The sequence below is a fragment of the Oncorhynchus gorbuscha genome, unplaced genomic scaffold (genome assembly GCF_021184085.1).
Source record: "Oncorhynchus gorbuscha isolate QuinsamMale2020 ecotype Even-year unplaced genomic scaffold, OgorEven_v1.0 Un_scaffold_697, whole genome shotgun sequence".
Lineage (NCBI taxonomy): Eukaryota > Metazoa > Chordata > Actinopteri > Salmoniformes > Salmonidae > Oncorhynchus > Oncorhynchus gorbuscha.
In genome coordinates this window covers 255,001-281,722 of record NW_025745771.1, presented here as the reverse complement: position 1 = coordinate 281,722, position 26,722 = coordinate 255,001, and the positions used below count along the sequence as shown (strand labels likewise).

The 26,722-nt window shown below is 46.1% G+C and overlaps 1 protein-coding gene across 2 annotated transcripts in view; it reads right to left on the bottom strand.

Annotated features, from left to right (window-relative positions):
* Positions 1 to 5,616: 5,616 nt before the first annotated feature.
* LOC124019856 (D(4) dopamine receptor-like) overlaps positions 5,617 to 26,722 on the bottom strand; it is a 44,081-nt gene continuing 22,975 nt past the window's right edge. Inside the window, exons 3-4 of one of the 2 annotated variants that reach the window (XM_046335291.1) lie at positions 18,333 to 18,943; positions 5,617 to 6,072 (exon numbers count right to left, since the gene is read on the bottom strand). In XM_046335291.1, coding sequence (XP_046191247.1) covers positions 5,864 to 6,072; positions 18,333 to 18,943 — 820 coding nt within the window. In that variant the 3' untranslated portion in view covers positions 5,617 to 5,863. The remainder of the gene's footprint in view (positions 6,073 to 18,332; positions 18,944 to 26,722) is intronic. The other variant, XM_046335292.1, reaches the window with a different exon arrangement.

Below are 26,722 nucleotides of genomic sequence, written 5' to 3'. Positions count from 1 at the left end.
TGAAATACATCCACAGGTACATCTCCAATTGACTCAAATGATGTCAATTAGCCTATCAGAAGCTTCTAAAGCCATGACATAATTTTCTGGAGTTTTCCAAGCTGTTTAAAGGCACAGTCAACTTAGTGTATGTAAACTTCTGACCCACTGAAATTGTGATATAGTGAATTATAAGTGAAATAATCTGTTAACAATGATTGCAACCATAAATTACTTTATATCATACAAAGTAGATGTCCTAACCGACTTGCCAAAACTATAGTTTGTTCACAAGATATTTGTGGAGTGGTTGAAAAACGACTTGTAATGACTGTAAGTGTATGGAAACTTCCCACTTCAACTTGATTTGTCTGTCTGTTGTTGGAGGTACTGAAATACTTTATCAGGGCAAAAAATATATTATTTCAGAGTTCTTTCTTTCTTTCAAGCATTGAATTATAGATTTGAATTACAAAATGGTGCCTTGTTCATACAAGCAACAGTTGAGACTTTATATGAGTAAAACCCCACATTTGATCAGAAGGATGACGGGCCAGTGGTCAACACCCCTCTTCATCTAAATCAGAAGGATGACAGACCAGTGGTCAACACCCCTCTTCATCTGAAAGATGACAGACCAGTGGTCAACACCCCTCTTCATCTGAATCAGAAGGATGACAGACCAGTGGTCAACACCCCTCTTCATCTAAATCAGAAGGATGACAGACCAGTGGTCAACACCCCTCTTCATCTGAATCAGAAGGATGACGGGCCAGTGGTCAACACGCCTCTTCATCTGAATCAGAAGGATGACAGACCAGTGGTCAACACCCCTCTTCATCTGAAGGATGACAGACAAGTGGTCAACACCCCTCTTCATCTGAAGGATGACAGACCAGTGGTCAACACCCCTCTTCATCTATATCAGAAGGATGACAGACCAGTGGTCAACACCCCTCTTCATCTGAATCAGAAGGATGACAGACCAGTGGTCAACACCCCTCTTCATCTGAAGGATGACAGACCAGTGGTCAACACCCCTCTTCATCTGGATCAGAAGGATGACAGACCAGTGGTCAACACCCCTCTTCATCTGAATCAGAAGGATGACAGACCAGTGGTCAACACCCCTCTTCATCTGAAGGATGACAGACCAGTGGTCAACACCCCTCTTCATCTGAATCAGAAGGATGACAGACCAGTGGTCAACAGCCCTCTTCATCTGAATCAGAAGGATGACAGACCAGTGGTCAACACGCCTCTTCATCTGGATCAGAAGGATGACAGACCAGTGGTCAACACCCCTCTTCATCTGAAGGATGACAGACCAGTGGTCAACACCCCTCTTCATCTGAATCAGAAGGATGACGGGCCAGTGGTCAACACCCCTCTTCATCTAAATCAGAAGGATGACAGACCAGTGGTCAACACCCCTCTTCATCTGAATCAGAAGGATGACAGACCAGTGGTCAACAGCCCTCTTCATCTGAATCAGAAGGATGACAGACCAGTGGTCAACACGCCTCTTCATCTGGATCAGAAGGATGACAGACCAGTGGTCAACACCCCTCTTCATCTGAATCAGAAGGATGACAGACCAGTGGTCAACACCCCTCTTCATCTGGATCAGAAGGATGACAGACCAGTGGTCAACACCCCTCTTCATCTGGATCAGAAGGATGACAGACCAGTGGTCAACACCCCACTTCATCTGGATCAGAAGGATGACAGACCAGTGATCAACACCCCTCTTCATCTGAAGGATGACAGACCAGTGGTCAACACCCCTCTTCATCTGGATCAGAAGGATGACAGACCAGTGGTCAACACCCCTCTTCATCTGGATCAGAAGGATGACGGGCCAGTGGTCAACACCCCTCTTCATCTGGATCAGAAGGATGACAGACCAGTGGTCAACACGCCTCTTCATCTGAAGGATGACAGACCAGTGGTCAACACCCCTCTTCATCTGAATCAGAAGGATGACAGACCAGTGGTCAACAGCCCTCTTCATCTGAATCAGAAGGATGACAGACCAGTGGTCAACACCCTCTTCATCTGAAGGATGACAGACCAGTGGTCAACACCCCTCTTCATCTGGGTCAGAAGGATGACGGGCCAGTGGTCAACACCCCTCTTCATCTGAAGGATGACAGGCCAGTGGTCAACACCCCTCTTCATCTGAATCAGAAGGATGACAGACCAGTGGTCAACACCCCTCTTCATCTGAATCAGAAGGATGAAAAACCAGTGGTCAACACCCCTCTTCATCTGAATCAGAAGGATGACAGACCAGTGGTCAACACCCCTCTTCATCTGAATCAGAAGGATGACAGACCAGTGGTCAACACTCCTCTTCATCTGAAGGATGACAGACCAGTGGTCAACACCCCTCTTCATCTGGATCAGAAGGGTGACAGACCAGTGGTCAACACCCCTCTTCATCTGGATCAGAAGGATGACAGGTGGAGCAGAGAGAGACTCCAAACCACTCAGCATGGCTAGATGGAGCAGAGTCTCCAAACCACTCAGCATGGCTAGGTGGCTGGTGGAGTAGAGAGAGCCTCCAAACCACTCAGCATGGCTCGGTGGAGTAGAGAGAGCCTCCAAACCACTCAGCATGGCTAGGTGGCTGGTGGAGTAGAGAGAGCCTCCAAACCACTCAGCATGGCTCGGTGGAGTAGAGAGAGCCTCCAAACCACTCAGCATGGCTAGGTGGAGCAGAGAGAGTCTCCAAACCACTCAGCATGGCTAGGTGGAGCAGAGAGAGCCTCCAAACCACTCAGCATGGCTAGGTGGAGTAGAGAGAGCCTCCAAACCACTCAGCATGGCTAGGTGGAGCAGAGAGAGCCTCCAAACCACTCAGCATGGCTAGGTGGAGTAGAGAGAGCCTCCAAACCACTCAGCATGGCTAGGTGGAGTAGAGAGAGTCTCCAAACCACTCAGCATGGCTCGGTGGAGCAGAGAGAGTCTCCAAACCACTCAGCATGGCTAGGTGGCTGGAGGAGCAGAGAGAGTCTCCGAATCAAATCAAATCAAATGTATTTATATAGCCCTTCGTACATCAGCTGATGTCTCAAAGTGCTGTACAGAAACCCAGCCTAAAACCCCAAACAGCAAGCAATGCAGGTGTAGAAGCACTGTGGCTCGGAAAAACTCCCGAGAAAGGCCAAAACCTAGGAAGAAACCTAGAGAGGAACCAGGCTATGTGGGGTGGCCAGTCCTCTTCTGGCTGTCCCGGGTGGAGATTATAACAGAACATGGCCAAGATGTTCAAATGTTCATAAATGACCAGCATGGTCGAATAATAATAAGGCAGAACAGTTGAAACTGAGAGGAAACTAGCCACAGAACTGAGAGGAAACTAGCCACAGAACGGAGAGGAAACTAGCCACATAACTGAGAGGAAACTAGCCACAGAACTGAGAGGAAACGAGCCACAGAACTGAGAGGAAACGAGCCACAGAACGGAGAGGAAACTAGCCACATAACTGAGAGGAAACTAGCCACAGAACGGAGAGGAAACTAGCCACAGAACTGAGAGGAAACGAGCCACAGAACTGAGAGGAAACTAGCCACAGAACTGAGAGGAAACTAGCCACAGAACTGAGAGGAAACTAGCCACAGAACTGAGAGGAAACTAGCCACAGAACGGAGAGGAAACGAGCCACAGAACGGAGAGGAAACGAGCCACAGAACTGAGAGGAAACTAGCCACAGAACTGAGAGGAAACGAGCCACAGAACTGAGAGGAAACTAGCCACAGAACTGAGAGGAAAGTAGCCACAGAACTGAGAGGAAACGAGCCACAGAACGGAGAGGAAACTAGCCACAGAACTGAGAGGAAACGAGCCACAGAACGGAAAGGAAACGAGCCACAGAACTGAGAGGAAACTAGCCACAGAACTGAGAGGAAACTAGCCACAGAACGGAGAGGAAACGAGCCACAGAACTGAGAGGAAACGAGCCACAGAACTGAGAGGAAACGAGCCACAGAACTGAGAGGAAACTAGCCACAGAACTGAGAGGAAACGAGCCACAGAACTGAGAGGAAAAGGTACTTTAGAATTCTCCTCATTTTCCTCTGCCACTTTGTCTGACTGACTGAAAGTCATTTAAATGTAAAATACGTTCTGCCATGTTTTGTTAGATGGATTATTTAGCTGGAAAAGCTGATGTGTTGATATCTAGACCTAGTTATTTCTTTGTGTGCATGTGTATAATCGACCGACCTAAGTTGTTGTTTCTGCAAGGAGTTTTTAGCTGACAAACTGGTGTTATTGCTGATACTGAAGAGAACAAGGCATTGCTTTACAAAGAAGTGTCATTTTTTAAAATTTTATTGGAAAGCTTTCCACATAAAACGTGGATATGGTAAACAGTAGGCACTGTCAATGAGCCGGCAAACAGACTGCTGTTACAGGCAGATACAGTCAAAGTATTGGCTTCAGTTAAAATGGCAAAAACAAACAACATTACAACAAACTTTAAAAAAATAAGATAAAACAACATTTGAATGGATTTGTATACGAGGTTACAGGCTAAAGCTTCAGTATCATACACACTGTATGAATGCATTCATTGATTAGCTTCTGTTCTTCATAATGCTGTCAGCTAAATAACTGCAGATTCACAGGGCTGTTATATCACCATCGTAAGACTGTTATAATGCTAGTATTAAGCCTCATACCACACCTGTAATAAACAATGCAAAACCAGCATCGCCATGGTATCCAGGACGGATAGCGATGTTACTTTAGAACAATTGGAATGGTCTCAGACTCCGCCCACCCAACTCCGCCCACCCACCAGATAAACACTCATATACCCATATCTCAGTGGCATGACTATGGGGTTGAGGGGGCAGGTAGTCTAGTGGTTAGAGCGTTGGGTTAGTAACCAGCAGGTAGTCTAGTGGTTAGAGCGTTGGGCCAGTAACCAGCAGGTAGCCTAGTGGTTAGAGCGTTGGGTTAGTAACCAGCAGGTAGTCTAGTGGTTAGAGCGTTGGGCCAGTAACCAGCAGGTAGCCTAGTGGTTAGAGTGTTGGGCCAGTAACCTGCAGGTAGACTAGTGGTTAGAGCGTTGGGCCAGTAACCTGCAGGTAGACTAGTGGTTAGAGCGTTGGGTCAGTAACCTGCAGGTAGACTAGTGGTTAGAGCGTTGGGTCAGTAACCAGCAGGTAGTCTAGTGGTTAGAGCGTTGGGTCATTAACCAGCAGGTAGCCTAGTGGTTAGAGCGTTGGGTCTGTAACCAGCAGGTAGCCTAGTGGTTAGAGCGTTGGGTCAGTAACCAGCAGGTAGCCTAGTGGTTAGAGCGTTGGGTCAGTAACCAGCAGGTAGTCTAGTGGTTAGAGCGTTGGGTCAGTAACCTAAAGGTTGCTGGATCGAATCCCCAAGCCAACAAGGGTTGTTCTGCCCCTGAGCAAAGCAGTTAACATACTGATCCCCGGGAGGCCGTCATTGTAAATAAGAATGTGTTCTTTAACTGACTTGCCAAGTTAAATAAAGGTTTAACTTGTAACCTCCTCCTGGAGATCTACAGGTGTGCTGGCTCCATCCCTGTTGAATCAGCTGGTCAATCTGTTTAGGTAGGGTTGGAGCAAAAACCTGTTCACTAAAGTAGCTGTCCAGGAGGAGGGTTGGCCACCCCAGAGCAATACATACAGATTTAGCCCTGGGCCATCCCCAGACAATTAAGAATGTCAACCAAATTCCAATTCCACATTCTCCTCACCGAAAAGCATTGAAGATAATTGGACATTTTTTGTTTTGTGTACCTTCTGAACTGAGCCCACCCCTGGCCCTTGGAAATGCCTGTGCAGTAGTACACGCCTTCTGTGAGCGTACGGTTAGCGCTACCATTGTCCCTGCGGTGCGGGGCTGACGTCAGCAGCAGCTGAATGAGTGGAGGGACTTCTTGAAGAACTTCCTGAACTCCGTGTTGAAGACCGTGTAGATAATGGGGTTGAGGGCGCTGTTGACGTAGCCCAGCCAGGTGACGGTGCTTATCAGGGCCTGCGGGATGTAGCAGGTAGCACACAGGGCCCGGGTGGTGTGGACGACGAAGAACGGCGTCCAGCAGAACAGGAAGCAACCTGAGGGGAGGAAGAGGAGAGGAGAGGTTAGGGGACTGTTCTGAATAATGGATCCATTAATTGATTCACGGATGATTGATTGATTAGATGAGGTGACTTGACCTCCTTACTGTGTAAGAGCTTTCAGAGTCTGGAAAATATCCCATCAATTATAAATCAATCAACTTATATCTACCTACTGTAGGTCTTTATCCACCTACTGTAGGTCTTTATCTACCTACTGTAGGTCTTTATCCACCTACTGTAGGTCTTTATCTACCTACTGTAGGTCTTTATCTACCTACTGTAGGTCTTTATTCCTCTACTGTAGGTCTTTATCTACCTACTGTAGGTCTTTATCTACCTACTGTAGGTCTTTATCTACCTACTGTATGTCTTTATCTACCTACTGTAGGTCTTTATCTACCTACTGTATGTCTTTATCTACCTACTGTAGGTCTTTATCTACCTACTGTAGGTCTTTATCTACCTACTGTAGGTCTTTATCTACCTACTGTAGGTCTTTATCTACCTACTGTAGGTCTTTATCTACCTACTGTAGGTCTTTATTCCTCTACTGTAGATCTTTATCTACCTACTGTAGGTCTTTATCTACCTACTGTAGGTCTTTATCTACCTACTGTAGGTCTTTATCTACATATCTACCTACTGTAGGTCTTTATCTACATATCTACCTACTGTAGGTCTTTATCTACATATCTACCTACTGTAGGTCTTTATCTACGTACTGTAGGTCTTTATCTACATACTGTAGGTCTTTATCTACATATCTACCTACTGTAGGTCTTTATCTACATATCTACCTACTGTAGGTCTTTATCTACATATCTACCTACTGTAGGTCTTTATCTACCTACTGTAGGTCTTTATCTACATACTGTAGGTCTTTATCTACGTACGGTAGGTCTTTATAACCGTTGTTACCAAGACCAAGCAGAAGCTGAATCAAAGTGGTGTAAAATCTCCCTACAACCACCAGACTTTACTGTTCCACTGCCAACCCCATCTGATCAGCACAGCCAATCTACCATGTCAGTCTTAGTGATATTTCATGGAGACACAAAGAACATTAATCAGCAGTTTAACCGTCACACATTTTTTTACAATTATTTTTTATTCTCCTTTTGCCCCTGAAGCAGAAAACACTCCATTTTATAAAGTGGCGTGCTGACGTTTTACCAAAACCGATGCACACTAATGAGAGAGAGAGAGAGAGAGAGAGAGAGAGAGAGAGAGAGAGAGAGAGAGAGAGAGAGAGAGAGAGAGAGAGAGAGAGAGAGAGAGAGAGAGAGAGAGAGAGAGACAGAGAGAGGAGAGACAGAGAGAGAGACAGAGAGACAGAGAGACAGAGAGAGAGAGAGAGAACTCATTCTGTGTAAAACATTTGTTAATATCCCTTTCCAACCGTGAGAGGGTAAGTAAGTGTATAGCCGGTTGATTAGCAACCCAAGCTATTTCTTCACACGCAATCAATTCACAACGACACCTCGGCGGCTGGGTAACACTCATTTACACTGCCTAGACCCTGTCAACATTAATACGGGGGAATCCCAAATAGCACCCTATTCCTGGTCAAAAGTAGTGCACTATGTAGGGAATAGGGTGCCATTTAGGACGAAAAAGTGTTTACAATATGGAGATAAGAGTGAGATAAATTAACAGCATGGCTGATGTCCTTGTAGATTAGAAACCTGCCTGCCTCTCTGGTGAGGTGAATAATGCAGGAATGTTGATGGGATTGCTATAAATACTCAGTCAAGCGCTTGGAGGTCGGGCTGAAGTAGCGATACAGATTAGGGTTGCGCCCTAAACTGGACCCTATTCCCTATGTAGTGCACTACTTTTGACTAGAGCCGTCATAAACCTCTGGACAAAAGTAGTGCACTAAATAGGGAATAGGTTGCCATTTGGGAGTACCATCTCCTGAACAGGGAAGCTCTTCCTCCACCTGGAACTGATACTGCAACCTAATAAGCTTAGTTTCCATCTACAGCTGTGAATCAGAGCTTCCCTGGACAGACACTTGATCAAGACCCACCAACCACCTACAGCTGTGAATCAGAGCTTCCCTGGACAGACACTTGATCAAGACCCACCAACCACCTACAGCTGTGAATCAGAGCTTCCCTGGACACTTAATCAAGACCCACCAACCACCTACAACTGTGAATCAGAGCTTCCCTGGACACTTAATCAAGACCACCAACCACCTACAGCTGTGAATCAGAGCTTCCCTGGACAGACACTTAATCAAGACCCACCAACCACCTACAGCTGTGAATCAGAGCTTCCCTGGACAGACACTTAATCAAGACCCACCAACCACCTACATCTGTGAATCAGAGCTTCCCTGGACAGACACTTAATCAAGGGGCAACTGACAGTAGATAGAAGCCATTTGTCTGGAGTGTCTCCATGCGTCTCCATGCGTTGTATGATTCATTGGTTAGGTGTTTAGGTGTTCATTGGACTGGGCTGAATTTATACCTCAACTCTCTGGGAGATGGAGAGACTTTACTCTTAAGAGACAGTCTGTCTTCATCTCCATGCATAAACGGGGGTGATCATTTTAATATCGATGTGGACCCCCCCACAAGTCAAACACTTTGATGTCAGGCACCCCCTAGATATGTCGGGCACCCCCTACAGAGTATGAGCACCCCCTAGAACATCCCAAAATGTCAGTTGGATTAACCTTCATAAATGTTTCCAATTTCCACTGGGTCATTTGAACCCTGCTTGCCAGTCCCTAACTAATCCGGTGCACCCCTGGAAGGAATTACAATAGGATTGTGTGCTCCTTCCTTATTAAGCTTCCTTATTGAGCTTCCCCATAAAGCAATCAAAGTATCAACATTGTCCCGGGGAAACTTAATTTAGCTCACCTCCAAGAGCGTATTTCATTTGACGAATGTGGAGAATAATTACAGTCAACAAATGTTCTTTACAAATTGGAAACAGAAAACTGTCTGTCCTTTAACCCTTCAACAGAATAAGTGTTTTTGCCAAAGAGGAAAAATAGAGGATGTCTGTCTGTCTGTCTGTCTGTCTGTCTGTCTGTCTGTCTGTCTGTCTGTCTGTCTGTCTGTCTGTCTGTCTGTCTGTCTGTCTGTCTGTCTGTCTGTCTGTCTGTCTGTCTGTCTGGTAGGAGAGGATCTGATGTCTGTCTGTCTGTCTGTCTGTCTGCCTGCCTGCCTGCCTGCCTGCCTGCCTGCCTGCCTGCCTGCCTGCCTGTCTGTCTGTCTGTCTAGTAGGAGAGGATCTGATGTCTGTCTGTCTGTCTGTCTGTCTGTCTGTCTGTCTGTCTGTCTGTCTGTCTGTCTGTCTGTCTGTCTGTCTGTCTGTCTGTCTGTCTGTCTGTCTGTCTGTCTGTCTGTCTGTCTGTCTGTCTGTCTGTCTAGTAGGAGAGGGTCTGTCTGTCTGTCTGTCTGTCTGTCTGTCTGTCTGTCTGTCTGTCTGTCTGTCTGTCTGTCTGTCTGTCTGTCTGTCTGTCTGTCTGTCTGCCTGCCTGCCTGCCTGTCTGTCTGTCTGTCTAGTAGGAGAGGATCTGATGTCTGTCTGTCTGTCTGTCTGTCTGTCTGTCTGTCTGTCTGTCTGTCTGTCTGTCTGTCTGTCTGTCTGTCTGTCTGTCTGTCTGTCTGTCTGTCTGTCTGTCTGTCTGTCTGTCTGTCTGTCTGTCTGGTAGGAGAGGATCTGATGTCTGTCTGTCTGTCTGTCTGTCTGTCTGTCTGTCTGTCTGTCTGTCTGTCTGTCTGTCTGTCTGTCTGTCTGTCTGTCTGTCTGTCTGTCTGTCTGTCTGTCTGTCTGTCTGTCTGCCTGCCTGTCTGTCTGTCTGTCTGTCTGTCTGTCTGTCTGTCTGTCTGTCTGTCTGTCTGTCTGTCTGTCTGTCTGTCTGTCTGTCTGTCTGTCTGTCTGTCTGTCTGTCTGTCTGTCTGTCTGTCTGTCTGTCTGTATTAGCTAAATGCTTCTCCTTCCTTTCCCCTCTTCTGTTCCCAACGTTCCGTGTAGAATCACTATCCTCAGTGACATCTTAATATCTACCCTCAATGTAAAGACCAAGACCAACGCCGGCCGTGCACAGCCTCGTCTCTGACCACAGAACAGACACATTGTTCTGTTCGTTTCCCACCTGTTTGACACCCAGCCGGTGATCTACTGAGTGGAGACGGCCGACATTGTTATTGATCTGTGTTGTCTTCAACAGGAACCACCCTCACTGACTGCCTGGTGTTATGAGGGACAGCCTGTCGTGTCCCCAGCAGAGGTAAACTGTGTCTCCTGCTAATACTAATTGATGTGACGCTCTGAGTGTTACCTGATACCAACTGCCTCCTGTCCTGGGACACGATCAAACTTAAGGATCAACTTCAATTCAAAGTCAGCAGAAATCTGATCTGTTGAACAGCAGAGACTCTTTTTTTTCTCTTACTTTAAACTCTGTTTATTAGAAACGCAGATGGGATTTTCACACTGCTGAACCAAACCAAGCTTGTACAGAGCTGACCTGATTACGCAAATCACAATTATAGTTTCTGGAACTTTTGCTGACAATATCCACATTATGTTTTGGATTGGGCATGGTACTGTGAAATGACTATCTGTGTAATGAGTCACCACCCACATGGTCTCCCACATAGATTACCAAAGACAGAGAGGAACATCCGTCAGTCTGGCTGGAGACTAATGAAGACATTTAACTCTCCTCAACACTTCCATCTGTTTCTGCTCATTAGTTCAAGCCGTGAACGAATCAGTAGGCATCTCTGTACTTAAACCTGTGGTCATGTGTGTCGTGGGGTTATAAGACGATCCAAAGTGGAACATCATGTCTGGAGTGAAGGCATTAAGCTAAACTTAGTCAGGTAGAGAACGGTGGCCTAAAGTCACACTTCTAATAGGTCTACAGACCTTCTGTCAGACCTAGCGTCTGATGACTACAGACCTTCTGTCAGACCTAGCATCTGATGACTACTGACCTTCTGTCTAACAGACCTTCTGTCAGACCTAGCATCTGATATCTACAGACCTTCTGTCAGACCTAGCGTCTGATGACTACAGACCTTCTGTCAGACCTAGCATCTGATGACTACAGACCTTCTATCAGACCTAGCATCTGATGACTACAGACCTTCTGTCAGACCTAGCATCTGATGACTACAGACCTTCTGTCAGACCTAGCATCTGATGACTACAGACCTTCTGTCAGACCTAGCATCTGATGTCTACAGACCTTCTGTCAGACCTAGCATCTGATGACTACAGACCTTCTGTCAGACCTAGCATCTGATGACTACAGACCTTCTGTTAGACCTAGCATCTGATGACTACAGACCTTCTGTCAGACCTAGCATCTGATGACTACAGACCTTCTGTCAGACCTAGCATCTGATGACTACTGACCTTCTGTCAGACCTAGCATCTGATGACTACAGACCTTCTGTCAGACCTAGCATCTGATGACTACAGACCTTCTGTCAGACCTAGCATCTGATGAATAAAGACCTTCTGTCAGACCTAGCATCTGATGACCACAGACCTGTCTACAGACCTTCTGCTAGACCTAGCATCTGATGACCACAGACCTGTCTACAGACCTTCTGCTAGACCTAGCATCTGATGAATAAAGACCTTCTGTCAGACATAGCATCTGATGACCACAGACCTGTCTACAGACCTTCTGCTAGACCTAGCATCTGATGACCACAGACCTGTCTACAGACCTTCTGCTAGACCTAGCATCTGATGACCACAGACCTGTCTACAGACCTTCTGCTAGACCTAGCATCTGATGACCACAGACCTGTCTACAGACCTTCTGCTAGACCTAGCATCTGATGAATAAAGACCTTCTGTCAGACCTAGCATCTGATGAATAAAGACCTTCTGTCAGACCTAGCATCTGATGACCACAGATCTGTCTACAGACCTTCTGCTAGACCTAGCATCTGATGACCACAGACCTGTCTACAGACCTTCTGCTAGACCTAGCATCTGATGACTACAGACCTTCTGTCAGACCTAGCATCTGATGACTACAGACCTTCTGTCAGACCTAGCATCTGATGACCACAGACCTGTCTACAGACCTTCTGCTAGACCTAGCATCTGATGAATAAAGACCTTCTGTCAGACCTAGCATCTGATGACCACAGACCTGTCTACAGACTTTCTGCTAGACCTAGCATCTGATGAATAAAGACCTTCTGTCAGACCTAGCATCTGATGACTACAGACCTTCTGTCAGACCTAGCATCTGATGACCACAGACCTGTCTACAGACCTTCTGCTAGACCTAGCATCTGATGAATAAAGACCTTCTGTCAGACCTAGCATCTGATGTCTACAGACCTTCTGTCAGACCTAGTGTCTGATGGCTACAGACCTTCTGTCAGACCTAGCATCTGATGACTACAGACCTTCTGTCAGACCTAGTGTCTGATGGCTACAGACCTTCTGTCAGACCTAGCATCTGATGTCTACAGACCTTCTGTCAGACCTAGTGTCTGATGACTACAGACCTGTCAGACCTAGCATCTGATGTCTACAGATCTTCTGTCAGACCTAGTGTCTGATGACTACAGACCTTCTGTCAGACCTAGCATCTGATGACCACAGACCTTCTGTCTAACAGACCTTCTGTCAGACCTAGTGTCTGATGACTACAGACCTTCTGCTAGACCTAGCATCTGATGACAACAGACCTTCTGTCAGACCTAGCATCTGATGTCTACAGACCTTCTGTCAGACCAAGCATCTGATGACTACAGACCTTCTGCTAGACCTAGCATCTGATAACTACAGACCTTCTGTCAGACCTAGCATCTGATGACTACAGACCTTCTGTCAGACCTAGCATCTGATGACCACAGACCTTCTGTCTAACAGACCTTCTGTCAGACCTAGTGTCTGATGACTACAGACCTTCTGTCAGACCTACAGACCTTCTGTCAGACCTAGCATCTGATGACTACAGACCTGTCAAACAGACCTTCTGTCAGACCTAGCATCTGATGACTACAGACCTTCTGTCAGACCTAGCATCTGATGACTACAGACCTTCTGTCAGACCTACCGTCTGATGACTACAGACCTTCTGTCAGACCTAGCATCTGATGACTACAGACCTGTCTAACAGACATTCTGTCAGACCGAGCATCTGATGACTACAGACCTTCTGTTAGACCTAGCATCTGATGACTACATACCTTCTGTCAGACCTAGCATCTGATGACTACAGACCTTCTGTCAGACCTAGCATCTGATGACCACAGACCTGTCTACAGACCTTCTGCTAGACCTAGCATCTGATGACCACAGACCTGTCTACAGACCTTCTGCTAGACCTAGCATCTGATGACCACAGACCTGTCTACAGACCTTCTGCTAGACCTAGCATCTGATGACCACAGACCTTCTGTCAGACCTAGCAGCATCTGATGACTACAGACCTTCTGTCAGACCTAGCATCTGATGAATAAAGACCTTCTGTCAGACCTAGCATCTGATGACCACAGACCTGTCTACAGACCTTCTGCTAGACCTAGCATCTGATGACCACAGACCTGTCTACAGACCTTCTGCTAGACCTAGCATCTGATGACCACAGACCTGTCTACAGACCTTCTGCTAGACCTAGCATCTGATGACCACAGACCTGTCTACAGACCTTCTGCTAGACCTAGCATCTGATGAATAAAGACCTTCTGTCAGACCTAGCATCTGATGAATAAAGACCTTCTGTCAGACCTAGCATCTGATGACCACAGATCTGTCTACAGACCTTCTGCTAGACCTAGCATCTGATGACCACAGACCTGTCTACAGACCTTCTGTCAGACCTAGCATCTGATGACTACAGACCTTCTGTCAGACCTAGCATCTGATGTCTACAGACCTTCTGTCAGACCTAGCATCTGATGACTACAGACCTTCTGTCAGACCTAGCATCTGATGACCACAGACCTGTCTACAGACCTTCTGCTAGACCTAGCATCTGATGAATAAAGACCTTCTGTCAGACCTAGCATCTGATGACTACAGACCTTCTGTCAGACCTAGCATCTGATGACTACAGACCTTCTGTCAGACCTAGCATCTGATGACTACAGACCTTCTGTCAGACCTAGCATCGGATGTCTACAGACCTTCTGTCAGACCTAGTGTCTGATGACTACAGACCTTCTGTCAGACCTAGCATCTGATGTCTACAGATCTTCTGTCAGACCTAGTGTCTGATGACTACAGACCTTCTGCTAGACCTAGCATCTGATGACTACAGACCTTCTGTCAGACCTAGCATCTGATGTCTACAGACCTTCTGTCAGACCTAGTGTCTGATGACTACAGACCTTCTGTCAGACCTAGCATCTGATGACCACAGACCTTCTGTCTAACAGACCTTCTGTCAGACCTAGTGTCTGATGACTACAGACCTTGTGTCAGACCTAGCATCTGATGACCACAGACCTTCTGTCTGACAGACCTTCTGTCAGACTTAGTGTCTGATGACTACAGACCTTCTGTCAGACCTAGCATCTGATTACTACAGACCTTCTGTCAGACCTAGCATCTGATGACTAGAGACCTTCTGTCAGACCTAGCATCTGATGACTACAGACCTTCTGTCAGACCTAGCATCTGATGACCACAGACCTTCTGTCAGACCTAGCATCTGATGACCACAGACCTTCTGTCTAACAGCTCTTCTGTCAGACCTAGCATCTGATGACTACAGACCTTCTGTCAGACCTAGCATCTGATGACCACAGACCTTCTGTCTAACAGACCTTCTGTCAGACCTAGTGTCTGATGACTACAGACCTTCTGTCAGACCTAGCATCTGATGACCACAGACCTTCTGTCTAACAGACCTTCTGTCAGACCTAGTGTCTGATGACTACAGACCTTCAGTCAGACCTAGCATCTGATGACCACAGACCTTCTGTCTAACAGCCCTTCTGTCAGACCTAGCATCTGATGACTACAGACCTTCTGTCAGACCTAGCATCTGATGTCTAACAGACCTTCTGTCAGACCTAGCATCTGATGTCTACATACCTTCTGTCAGACCTAGCATCTGATGACTACAGACCTTCTGTCAGACCAAGCATCTGATGTCTACAGACCTTCTGTCAGACCTAGCATCTGATGACTACAGACCTGTCTACAGACCTTCTGTCAGAACTAGCATCTGATGACTACAGACCTTCTGTTAGACCTAGCATCTGATGACTACACACTTTCTGTCTAACAGACCTTCTGTCAGAACTAGCATCTGATGACTACAGACCTTCTGTCAGACCTAGCATCTGATGACTACAGACCTTCTGTCAGACCTAGTCTCTGATGACTACAGACCTTCTGTCTAACAGACCTTCTGTCAGAACTAGCATCTGATGACTACAGACCTTCTGTTAGACCTAGCATCTGATGACTACAGACCTGTCTACAGACCTTCTGTCAGACCTAGCATCTGATGACTACAGACCTTCTGTCAGACCTAGCGTCTGATGACTACAGATCTTCTGTCAGACCTAGTCTCTGATGACTACAGACCTTCTGTCAGACGTAGCATCTGATGTCTAACAGACCTTCTATTAGACCTAGCATCTGATGACTACAGACCTTCTGTCTAACAGACCTTCTGTCAGACCTAGCATCTGATGACTACAGACCTGTCAAACAGACCTTCTGTCAGACCTAGCATCTGATGACTACAGACCTTCTGTTAGACCTAGCATCTGATGACTACAGACCTGCTAGACCTAGCATCTGATGAATAAAGACCTTCTGTCAGACCTAGCATCTGATGACTACAGACCTTCTGTCAGACCTAGCATCTGATGACTACAGACCTTCTGTCTAACAGCCCTTCTGTAACACTGTAGCTTTTTCCTAACAAGCTGTGTATCTGCTGTCAACACTGTAGCTTTTTCCTAACAAGCTGTGTATCTGCTGTCAACAATGCAGAATTCTCCTACCAAGCTGTGTATCTGCTGTCAACACTGTAGCTTTTTCCTTGCAAGCTGTGCATCTGCTGTCCACAATGCAGAATTCTCCTACCAAGCTGTGTATCTGCTGTCAACACTGCAGCATTCTGTATTTTCCTAACAAGCTGTGTATCTGCTGTCAACACTGTAGCATTCTGTATTTTCCTAACAAGCTGTGTATCTGCTGTCAACAATGCAGCATTCTGTATTTTCCTAACACGCTGTGTATCTGCTGTCAACACTGTAGCATTCTATATTTTCCTAACAAGCTGTGTACCTGCTGTCAACACTGTAGCATTCTGTATTTTCCTAACAAGCTGTGTATCTGCTGACAAGCTGTGTATCTGCTGTCAACACTGTAGCATTCTTTATTTTCCTAACAAGCTGTGTATCTGCTGTCAACACTGTAGCATTCATTGTACATTAGAAAGGTTGTTTCTCCCATGAATCATTTAAAAATAAAAGTAGCACATGACAGTGGGCACACCACACTTACAGTTCTACCTAAAAAAGGATATTTGGTTGTCCTTTTCCAAGCAGAACCCTTTGAGTTCCATGTAGAACCCTTTTTTCACAGAGGGTTCTACCCGGAACCCAAAAAGGTTCTTCGAAAGAGTTATCCTATTAGGACAGCCAAATAACCTCTTTTTGAAAGCCTTTTTAAAAGTGTGAAGCAGTTCATTGTGACAGATCAGGAAGCCATGAGAGCACTGCAGGACACAGCACCTTTTTTATAGAAGGGTTTTGTTTTTCTCTCACCGATGAAGATGAAGGATGTGTCACCAGCATCCACCACTCAAACATAGTGCATGTTTCATAAAAAATGCACCTCATCAGCCTGACACTGAGAAAATGACTCAACCACCTCAAATTATTCATGAATGATGACGCTGTGACCAAAAGTGAATATGTTCAGAAATGAGAGATAGAGAATTCCCCCGAGGTATATCACTGCATCATTTCCATTTAGCGGCCCCTTAATCAATGTCCAGGTCAGTGTGACTCCAGAGAAACACAATACTCTCCCAGTGGACCAAACTGGATGACATCCTTTCAACCAGCTCGGCCTGCTGGGTATTTTATCCTTTTCATCACTTCATCTCATGATTTAACGTTTCTATCCATTTCCAGGTTCTGGTTTGATGAACATTATCATCCATTAAGCAGGTCAGTGAATCAGAAGCTGGAAACACAATACTTTCATCCTTTTATAAATGTAGCCTGTCATTATAACTGGAGAACCGGTTCCCAGTACTATCTGATAGTGACTGTCTAGTCTAGCTTTTAGGGCTCCCAACGTGTGTGTTTTAATTATATATTTCATTTTTTATTTTATTTTAAGCCTTTGGAGAAAGCAATGTGTGCTTTGAGGCCGGCCATAAGGGGTTTATACAGTATGAACCCAAAACATGCATTTGACCCAAGTCTGATCACGACCAGTCAGAACCTACCCTATGAGCCCTCAGTAGAACCTACCCTATGAGCCCTCAGTAGAACCTACCCTATGAGCCCTCAGTAGAACCTACCCTATGAGCCCTCAGTAGAACCTACCCTATGAGCCCTCAGTAGAACCTACCCTATGAGCCCTCAGTAGAACCTACCCTATGAGCCCTCAGTAGAACCTACCCTATGAGCCCTCAGTAGAACCTACCCTATGAGCCCTCAGTAGAACCTACCCTATGAGCCCTCAGTAGAACCTACCCTATGAGCCCTCAGTAGAACCTACCCTATGAGCCCTCAGTAGAACCTACACTATGAGCCCTCAGTAGAACCTACCCTATGAGCCCTCAGTAGAACCTACCCTATGAGCCCTCAGTAGAACCTACCCTATGAGCCCTCAGTAGAACCTACCCTATGAGCCCTCAGTAGAACCTACCCTATGAGCCCTCAGTAGAACCTACCCTATGAGCCCTCAGTAGAACCTACCCTATGAGCCCTCAGTAGAACCTACCCTATGAGCCTTCAGTAGAACCTACCCTATGAGCCCTCAGTAGAACCTACCCTATGAGCCCTCAGTAGAACCTACCCTATGAGCCCTCAGTAGAACAGTAGAAAGGGGAGGAAACAGAGATGGCGACTTCAGTCAGTCACAAACACTTGTAACTTGATTCTGGACTCATAGGACTCTGACTCGGAAGTTTGAAGGAAACCTTTGTACAATTTTTGACAGGTTTGAGGGGAACGTATTCGTTTTTGACAAGTCATGGGAGCCTTTTGTGAGTTTTTTGACAACTTTTTGACAAGTCTGTATCTTTAATCTGTGGCACTTACCCACCACAACAGGAAGAACCCTCATGGCCTTCCTCTCCCTGCCGTTGATCTTGGCTCGCTTCCTCTTCTGCGGCGGCTTCTGCTGGTAGGAGATAGACGGTACGGAGCTGATCCTCTCCCTGTACGCCGAGGGGAACGGGGGGCAGTCCGGCTGCAGATAGTCATCGGTATCCTCCAGCCCCAGCCGGGCCTGAGCCAGGTCCCTCTCGATGATCCTGGGCAGGGGCATGGGCAGCGGCCCGGGGATGGTCCCCGAGGTCGGCATGGCGGCGGCGGCGGCTGCATGCTGAAGCTTCCTGCACGTCTGGATGCTGTTCCTCAGCTTGGCCTTGCGCGCCTCCTCCCACCTCTTCAGGCCCCGGAACATGCCGAAGTAGAGGAGGAGCATGATGGGACAGGGGATGAAGAAGGAGCAGACAGAGGAGTAAACCACGTAGTTGTCATCTTCCAGTTTACACTCGGTGGGGTCCCGGTGTGGGATGTTGTTGATACCCAACATGACTGGGGAAGCCACGGCCAGGGCTATGAGCCAGGTGCCTGACAGCAGGATGATCTGACGCTGGTCAACGTGCTTCCTGTTGTAGTTCAGAGGGATTGACACAGCAATGAACCTGAGGGAAGGGGGGGGGGAGAATTACTTTTACATGGAATGAACTACAGGACAAAATACAAACCCTCCAATAATATAATATAATAATAATAATATATGCCATTTAGCAGACGCTTTTATCCAAAGCGACTTACAGTCATGTGTGCATACATTCTACGTATGGGTGGTCCCGGGAATCGAACCCACTACCCTGGCGTTACAAGCGCCATGCTCTACCAACTGAGCTACAGAAGGACCACTAAAAAGGCCTGTTGTGTTGATGGTTTCCTAAATGAAATGATGAAATATACAGACCACAAACTCTATTATTAAACTCTTTAACATCATCCTCAGCTCTGGTATCTCCCCCAATATTTGGAACCAAGGAATGATCACCCCAATCCACCAAAAAGTGGAGACAAATTTGACCAGAATAACTACCGTGGGATATGCGTCAACAGCAACCTTGGGAAAATCCTGTGCATTATCATTAACACCAGATGTGTACATTTCCTCAGCAAAAAGAATGTACTGAGCAAACGTCAAATGGGCTTTAACATTTTTTTTTTACCGTACAACAGACCACGTATTCACCCTGCAAACCCTAATTGACAAACAAACATGTAAAGTTTTCTCGTACTTTGTTTATTTCAAAAAAGCTTGACTCAATTTGGCATGAGGGTTGTACAAATGAATGGAAAGTGGTGTTGGGGGAGACACATCCGACATTATAAAATCCATGTATTTGTGTACACAAACAAAGTGCATAGTTAAAATGGGCAAAAAACGACCATTTCTTTCCACAGGGCCGGGGGGTGAGACAGGGATGCAGCTTAAGCCCCACCCTCTTCAACATATATATCAACAAATTGGCGAGGGCAACAGTCCGCAGCACCCGGCCTCAACCTACTAGAATCTGAAGTCAAATGTCTACTGTTTCCTGATGATCCTGGTGCTTCTGTCCTCAACCAAGGAGGGCCTACAACAGCACCTAGATCTGTCCCCAACCAAGGAGGGCCTACAACAGCACCTAGATCTGTCCCCAACCAAGGAGGGCCTACAACAGCACCTAGATCTGTCCCCAACCAAGGAGGGCCTACAACAGCACCTAGATCTGTCCCCAACCAAGGATGGCCTACAACAGCACCTAGATCTGTCCACAACCAAGGAGGGCCTACAACAGCACCTAGATCTGTCCCCAACCAAGGAGGGCCTACAACAGCACCTAGATCTTCTACACAGATTCTGTTAGACCTGGGCCCTGACAGTACATCTCAGTAAGACCAAAATAACGGTGTTCCAAAAAAGGTCCAGTCGCCAGGACCACAAATACAAATTCCATCTAGACATCATTGCCCTAGAGCACACAAAAAACTATACATACCTTGGCCTAAACATCAGCGCCACAGGTAACTTCCACAAAGCTGTGAACGATCTGAGAGACAAGGCAATAAGGGCCTTCTATGCCATCAAAAGGAACATAAAATGTAACATACCAATTAGGATCTGGCTAAAAATACTTGAATCAGTTATAGAACCCATTTCCCTTTATGGTTGTGAGGTCTGGGGTCCGCTCACCAACCAATAATTCACAAAATGGGACAAACACCGAATTGAGACTCAGCATGCAGAATTCTGCAAAAATATCCTCAGTGTACAACGTAAAACACCAAATAATGCCTGCAAAGCAGAACTAAGTCGATACCCGCTAATTATCAAAATCCAGAAAAGAGACGTTAAATTCTACAACCACCTAAAAGGAAGCGATTCCCAAACCTTCCATAACAAAGCCATCACCTACAGAGAGATGAACCTGGAGAAGAGTCCCCTAAGCAAGCTGGTTCGGGGCTCTGTTCACAAACACAAACACACCCCACAGAGCCCCAGGACAGAAACACAATTAGACCCAAACCAAATCATGAGAAAACAAAAAGATAATTACTTAACACATTGGAAAGAAATTACCAAAAAAACAGAGCAAACTAGAATGCTATTATGGCCCTAAACAGAGAGTACACAGTGGCAGAGTAACGAGTACACAGTGGCAGAGTAATGAGTACGCTGAGAGTCGGGAAGCAAGTTCAGGGAGGGAGTGTTTCAATACATAAATGCGACTAAATACAAAACAAGACACACAAACAACACATAGACATGACACTGGAACAGAAACAATAACGCCTGGGGAAGGAACCAAAGGGAGTGACAGATATAGGGAAGGAACCAAAGGGAGTGAGGAAGGAACCAAAGGGAGACACAAGGAACCAAAGGGAGAACATATATAGGGAAGGAACCAAAGGGAGAGACACATATAGGGAAGGAACCAAAGGGAGAGACATATATAGGGAAGGAACCAAAGGGAGAGACATATATAGGGAAGGAACCAAAGGGAGAGACATATATAGGGAAGGAACCAAAGGGAGAGACATATATAGGGAAGGAACCAAAGGGAGAGACATATATAGGGAAGGAACCAAAGGGAGAGACATATATAGGGAAGGAACCAAAGGGAGAGACATATATAGGGAAGGAACCAAAGGGAGAGACATATATAGGGAAGCAACCAAAGGGAGAGACATATATAGGGAAGGAACCAAAGGGAGAGACATATATAGGGAAGGAACCAAAGGGAGAGACACATATAGGGAAGGAACCAAAGGGAGAGACACATATAGGGAAGGAACCAAAGGGAGAGACACATATAGGGAAGGAACCAAAGGGAGAGACACATATAGGGAAGGAACCAAAGGGAGAGACATATATAGGGAAGGAACCAAAGGGAGTAACATATATAGGGAAGGAACCAAAGGGAGTGACATATATAGGGAAGGAACCAAAGGGAGTGACATATATAGGGAAGGAACCAAAGGGAGTAACATATAGGGAAGGAACCAAAGGGAGTGCATATATAGGGAAGGAACCAAAGGGAGTGGCATATATAGGGAAGGAACCAAAGGGAGAGACATATATAGGGAAGGAACCAAAGGGAGTGACATATATAGGGAAGGAACCAAAGGGAGAGACATATATAGGGAAGGAACCAAAGGGAGAGACATATATAGGGAAGGAACCAAAGGAAGAGACATATATAGGGAAGGAACCAAAGGGAGTGACATATATAGGGAAGGAACCAAAGAGAGTGACATATAGGGAAGGAACCAAAGGGAGGGACATATATAGGGAAGGAACCAAAGAGAGTGACATATAGGGAAGGAACCAAAGGGAGTGACATATATAGGGAAGGAACCAAAGGGAGTGACATACATAGGGAAGGAACCAAAGGGAGTGACATATATAGGGAAGGAACCAAAGGGAGAGACATATATAGGGAAGGAACCAAAGGGAGTGACATATATAGGGAAGGAACCAAAGGGAGAGACACATATAGGGAAGGAACCAAAGGGAGAGACATATAGGGAAGGAACCAAAGGGAGAGACACATATAGGGAAGGAACCAAAGGGAGAGACATATATAGGGAAGGAACCAAAGGGAGAGACACATATAGGGAAGGAACCAAAGGGAGAGACATATAGGGAAGGAACCAAAGGGAGAGACACATATAGGGAAGGAACCAAAGGGAGAGACATATATAGGGAAGGAACCAAAGGGAGAGACACATATAGGGAAGGAACCAAAGGGAGAGACATATATAGGGAAGGAACCAAAGGGAGAGACACATATAGGGAAGGAACCAAAGGGAGAGACATATATAGGGAAGGAACCAAAGGGAGAGACATATATAGGGAAGGAACCAAAGGGAGTGACATATATAGGGAAGGAACCAAAGGGAGTGACATACATAGGGAAGGAACCAAAGGGAGTGACATATATAGGGAAGGAACCAAAGGGAGAGACATATATAGGGAAGGAACCAAAGGGAGTGACATATATAGGGAAGGAACCAAAGGGAGAGACATATATAGGGAAGGAACCAAAGGAGAGACACATATAGGGAAGGAACCAAAGGGAGAGACATATATAGGGAAGGAACCAAAGGGAGAGACATATATAGGGAAGGAACCAAAGGGAGTGACATATATAGGGAAGGAACCAAAGGGAGTGACATACATAGGGAAGGAACCAAAGGGAGAGACATATATAGGGAAGGAACCAAAGGGAGAGACATATATAGGGAAGGAACCAAAGGGAGTGGCATATATAGGGAAGGAACCAAAGGGAGAGACATATATAGGGAAGGACACTGGAACAGAAACAATAACGCCTGGGGAAGGAACCAAAGGGAGAGACACATATAGGGAAGGAACCAAAGGGAGAGACATATATAGGGAAGGACACTGGAACAGAAACAATAACGCCTGGGGAAGGAACCAAAGGGAGATACATATATAGGGAAGGAACCAAAGGGAGTGGCATATATAGGGAAGGAACCAAAGGGAGAGACACATATAGGGAAGGAACCAAAGGGAGAGACATATATAGGGAAGGAACCAAAGGGAGAGACATATATAGGGAAGGAGCCAAAGGGAGAGACATATATAGGGAAGGAACCAAAGGGAGTGACATATATAGGGAAGGAACCAAAGGGAGTGACATATATAGGGAAGGAACCAAAGGGAGAGACACATATAGGGAAGGAACCAAAGGGAGAGACACATATAGGGAAGGAACCAAAGGGAGAGACACATATAGGGAAGGAACCAAAGGGAGAGACACATATAGGGAAGGAACCAAAGGGAGAGACACATATAGGGAAGGAACCAAAGGGAGAGACATATATAGGGAAGGAACCAAAGGGAGTAACATATATAGGGAAGGAACCAAAGGGAGTGACATATATAGGGAAGGAACCAAAGGGAGTGACATATATAGGGAAGGAACCAAAGGGAGTAACATATATAGGGAAGGAACCAAAGGGAGTGCATATATAGGGAAGGAACCAAAGGGAGTGGCATATATAGGGAAGGAACCAAAGGGAGAGACATATATAGGGAAGGAACCAAAGGGAGTGACATATATAGGGAAGGAACCAAAGGGAGAGACATATATAGGGAAGGAACCAAAGGGAGAGACATATATAGGGAAGGAACCAAAGGAAGAGACATATATAGGGAAGGAACCAAAGGGAGTGACATATATAGGGAAGGAACCAAAGAGAGTGACATATATAGGGAAGGAACCAAAGGGAGGGACATATATAGGGAAGGAACCAAAGAGAGTGACATATATAGGGAAGGAACCAAAGGGAGTGACATATATAGGGAAGGAACCAAAGGGAGTGACATACATAGGGAAGGAACCAAAGGGAGTGACATATATAGGGAAGGAACCAAAGGGAGAGACATATATAGGGAAGGAACCAAAGGGAGTGACATATATAGGGAAGGAACCAAAGGGAGAGACATATATAGGGAAGGAACCAAAGGGAGAGACATATATAGGGAAGGAACCAAAGGGAGAGACATATATAGGGAAGGAACCAAAGGGAGAGACATATATGGGGAAGGAACCAAAGGGAGAGACACATATAGCGAAGGAACCAAAGGGAGAGACATATATAGGGAAGGAACCAAAGGGAGAGACATATATAGGGAAGGAACCAAAGGGAGGGACATATATAGGGAAGGAACCAAAGGGAGGGACATATATAGGGAAGGAACCAAAGGGAGTGACATATATAGGGAAGGAACCAAAGGGAGAGACACATATAGGGAAGGAACCAAAGGGAGAGACATATATAGGGAAGGAACCAAAGGGAGAGACATATATAGGGAAGGAACCAAAGGGAGTGACATATATAGGGAAGGAACCAAAGAGAGGGACATATATAGGGAAGGAACCAAAGGGAGAGACATATATAGGGAAGGAACCAAAGGGAGAGACATATATAGGGAAGGAACCAAAGGGAGAGACATATATAGGGAAGGAACCAAAGGGAGAGACATATATAGGGAAGGAACCAAAGGGAGAGACATATATAGGGAAGGAACCAAAGGGAGAGACATATATAGGGAAGGAACCAAAGGGAGAGACATATATAGGGAAGGAACCAAAGGGAGAGACATATATAGGGAAGGAACCAAAGGGAGTGACATATATAGGGAAGGAACCAAAGGGAGAGACATATATAGGGAAGGAACCAAAGGGAGTGGCATATATAGGGAAGGAACCAAAGGGAGAGACATATATAGGGAAGGAACCAAAGGGAGTGACATATATAGGGAAGGAACCAAAGGGAGAGACATATATAGGGAAGGAACCAAAGGGAGTGACATATATAGGGAAGGAACCAAAGGGACAGACATATATAGGGAAGGAACCAAAGGGAGAGACATATATAGGGAAGGAACCAAAGGGAGAGACATATATAGGGAAGGAACCAAAGGGAGAGACATATATAGGGAAGGAACCAAAGGGAGTGACATATATAGGGAAGGAACCAAAGGGAGAGACATATATAGGGAAGGAACCAAAGGGAGTGACATATATAGGTAAGGAACCAAAGGGAGAGACACAGGGGACCCATGTCCCACAACACAAGGGACCCATTTCAAACGACACAGGGGACCCATTTCCCACGACACAGGGGACCCATTTCGGGAGGTAGCGGGGTTAACACCATTAGAAGTAGAGACTCAGGAGGTAGAGGGGTCAACACCATTAGAAGTAGAGACTCAGGAGGTAGAGGGGTCAACACCATTAGAAGTAGAGACTCAGGAGGTAGAGGGGTCAACACCATTAGAAGTAGAGACTCAGGAGGTAGAGGGGTCAACACCATTAGAAGTAGAGAGACTCAGGAGGTAGAGGGGTCAACACCATTAAAAGTAGAGACTCAGGAGGTAGAGGGGTCAACACCATTAGAAGTAGAGACTCAGGAGGTAGAGGGGTCAACACCATTAGAAGTAGAGACTCAGGAGGTAGAGGGGTCAACACCATTAGAAGTAGAGACTCAGGAGGTAGAGGGGTCAACACCATTAAAAGTAGAGACTCAGGAGGTAGAGGGGTCAACACCATTAGAAGTAGAGACTCAGGAGGTAGAGGGGTCAACACCATTAAAAGTAGACTCGGGAGGTAGAGGGGTCAACACCATTAGAAGTAGAGACTCAGGAGGTAGAGGGGTCAACACCATTAGAAGTAGAGAGACTCAGGAGGTAGAGGGGTCAACACCATTAAAAGTAGATACTCAGGAGGTAGAGGGGTCAACACCATTAGAAGTAGAGACTCAGGAGGTAGAGGGGTCAACACCATTAGAAGTAGAGAGACTCAGGAGGTAGAGGGGTCAACACCATTAAAAGTAGAGACTCAGGAGGTAGAGGGGTCAACACCATTAGAAGTAGAGACTCAGGAGGTAGAGGGGTCAACACCATTAGAAGTAGAGACTCAGGAGGTAGAGGGGTCAACACCATTAGAAGTAGAGAGACTCAGGAGGTAGAGGGGTCAACACCATTAAAAGTAGAGACTCAGGAGGTAGAGGGGTCAACACCATTAGAAGTAGAGACTCAGGAGGTAGAGGGGTCAACACCATTAAAAGTAGAGACTCGGGAGGTAGAGGGGTCAACACCATTAGAAGTAGAGACTCTGGAGGTAGAGGGGTCAACACCATTAAAAGTAGAGACTCAGGAGGTAGAGGGGTCAACACCATTAGAAGTAGAGACTCTGGAGGTAGAGGGGTCAACACCATTAGAAGTAGAGAGACTCAGGAGGTAGAGGGGTCAACACCATTAAAAGTAGAGACTCAGGAGGTAGAGGGGTCAACACCATTAAAAGTAGAGACTCAGGAGGTAGAGGGGTCAACACCATTAGAAGTAGAGACTCAGGAGGTAGAGGGGTCAACACCATTAGAAG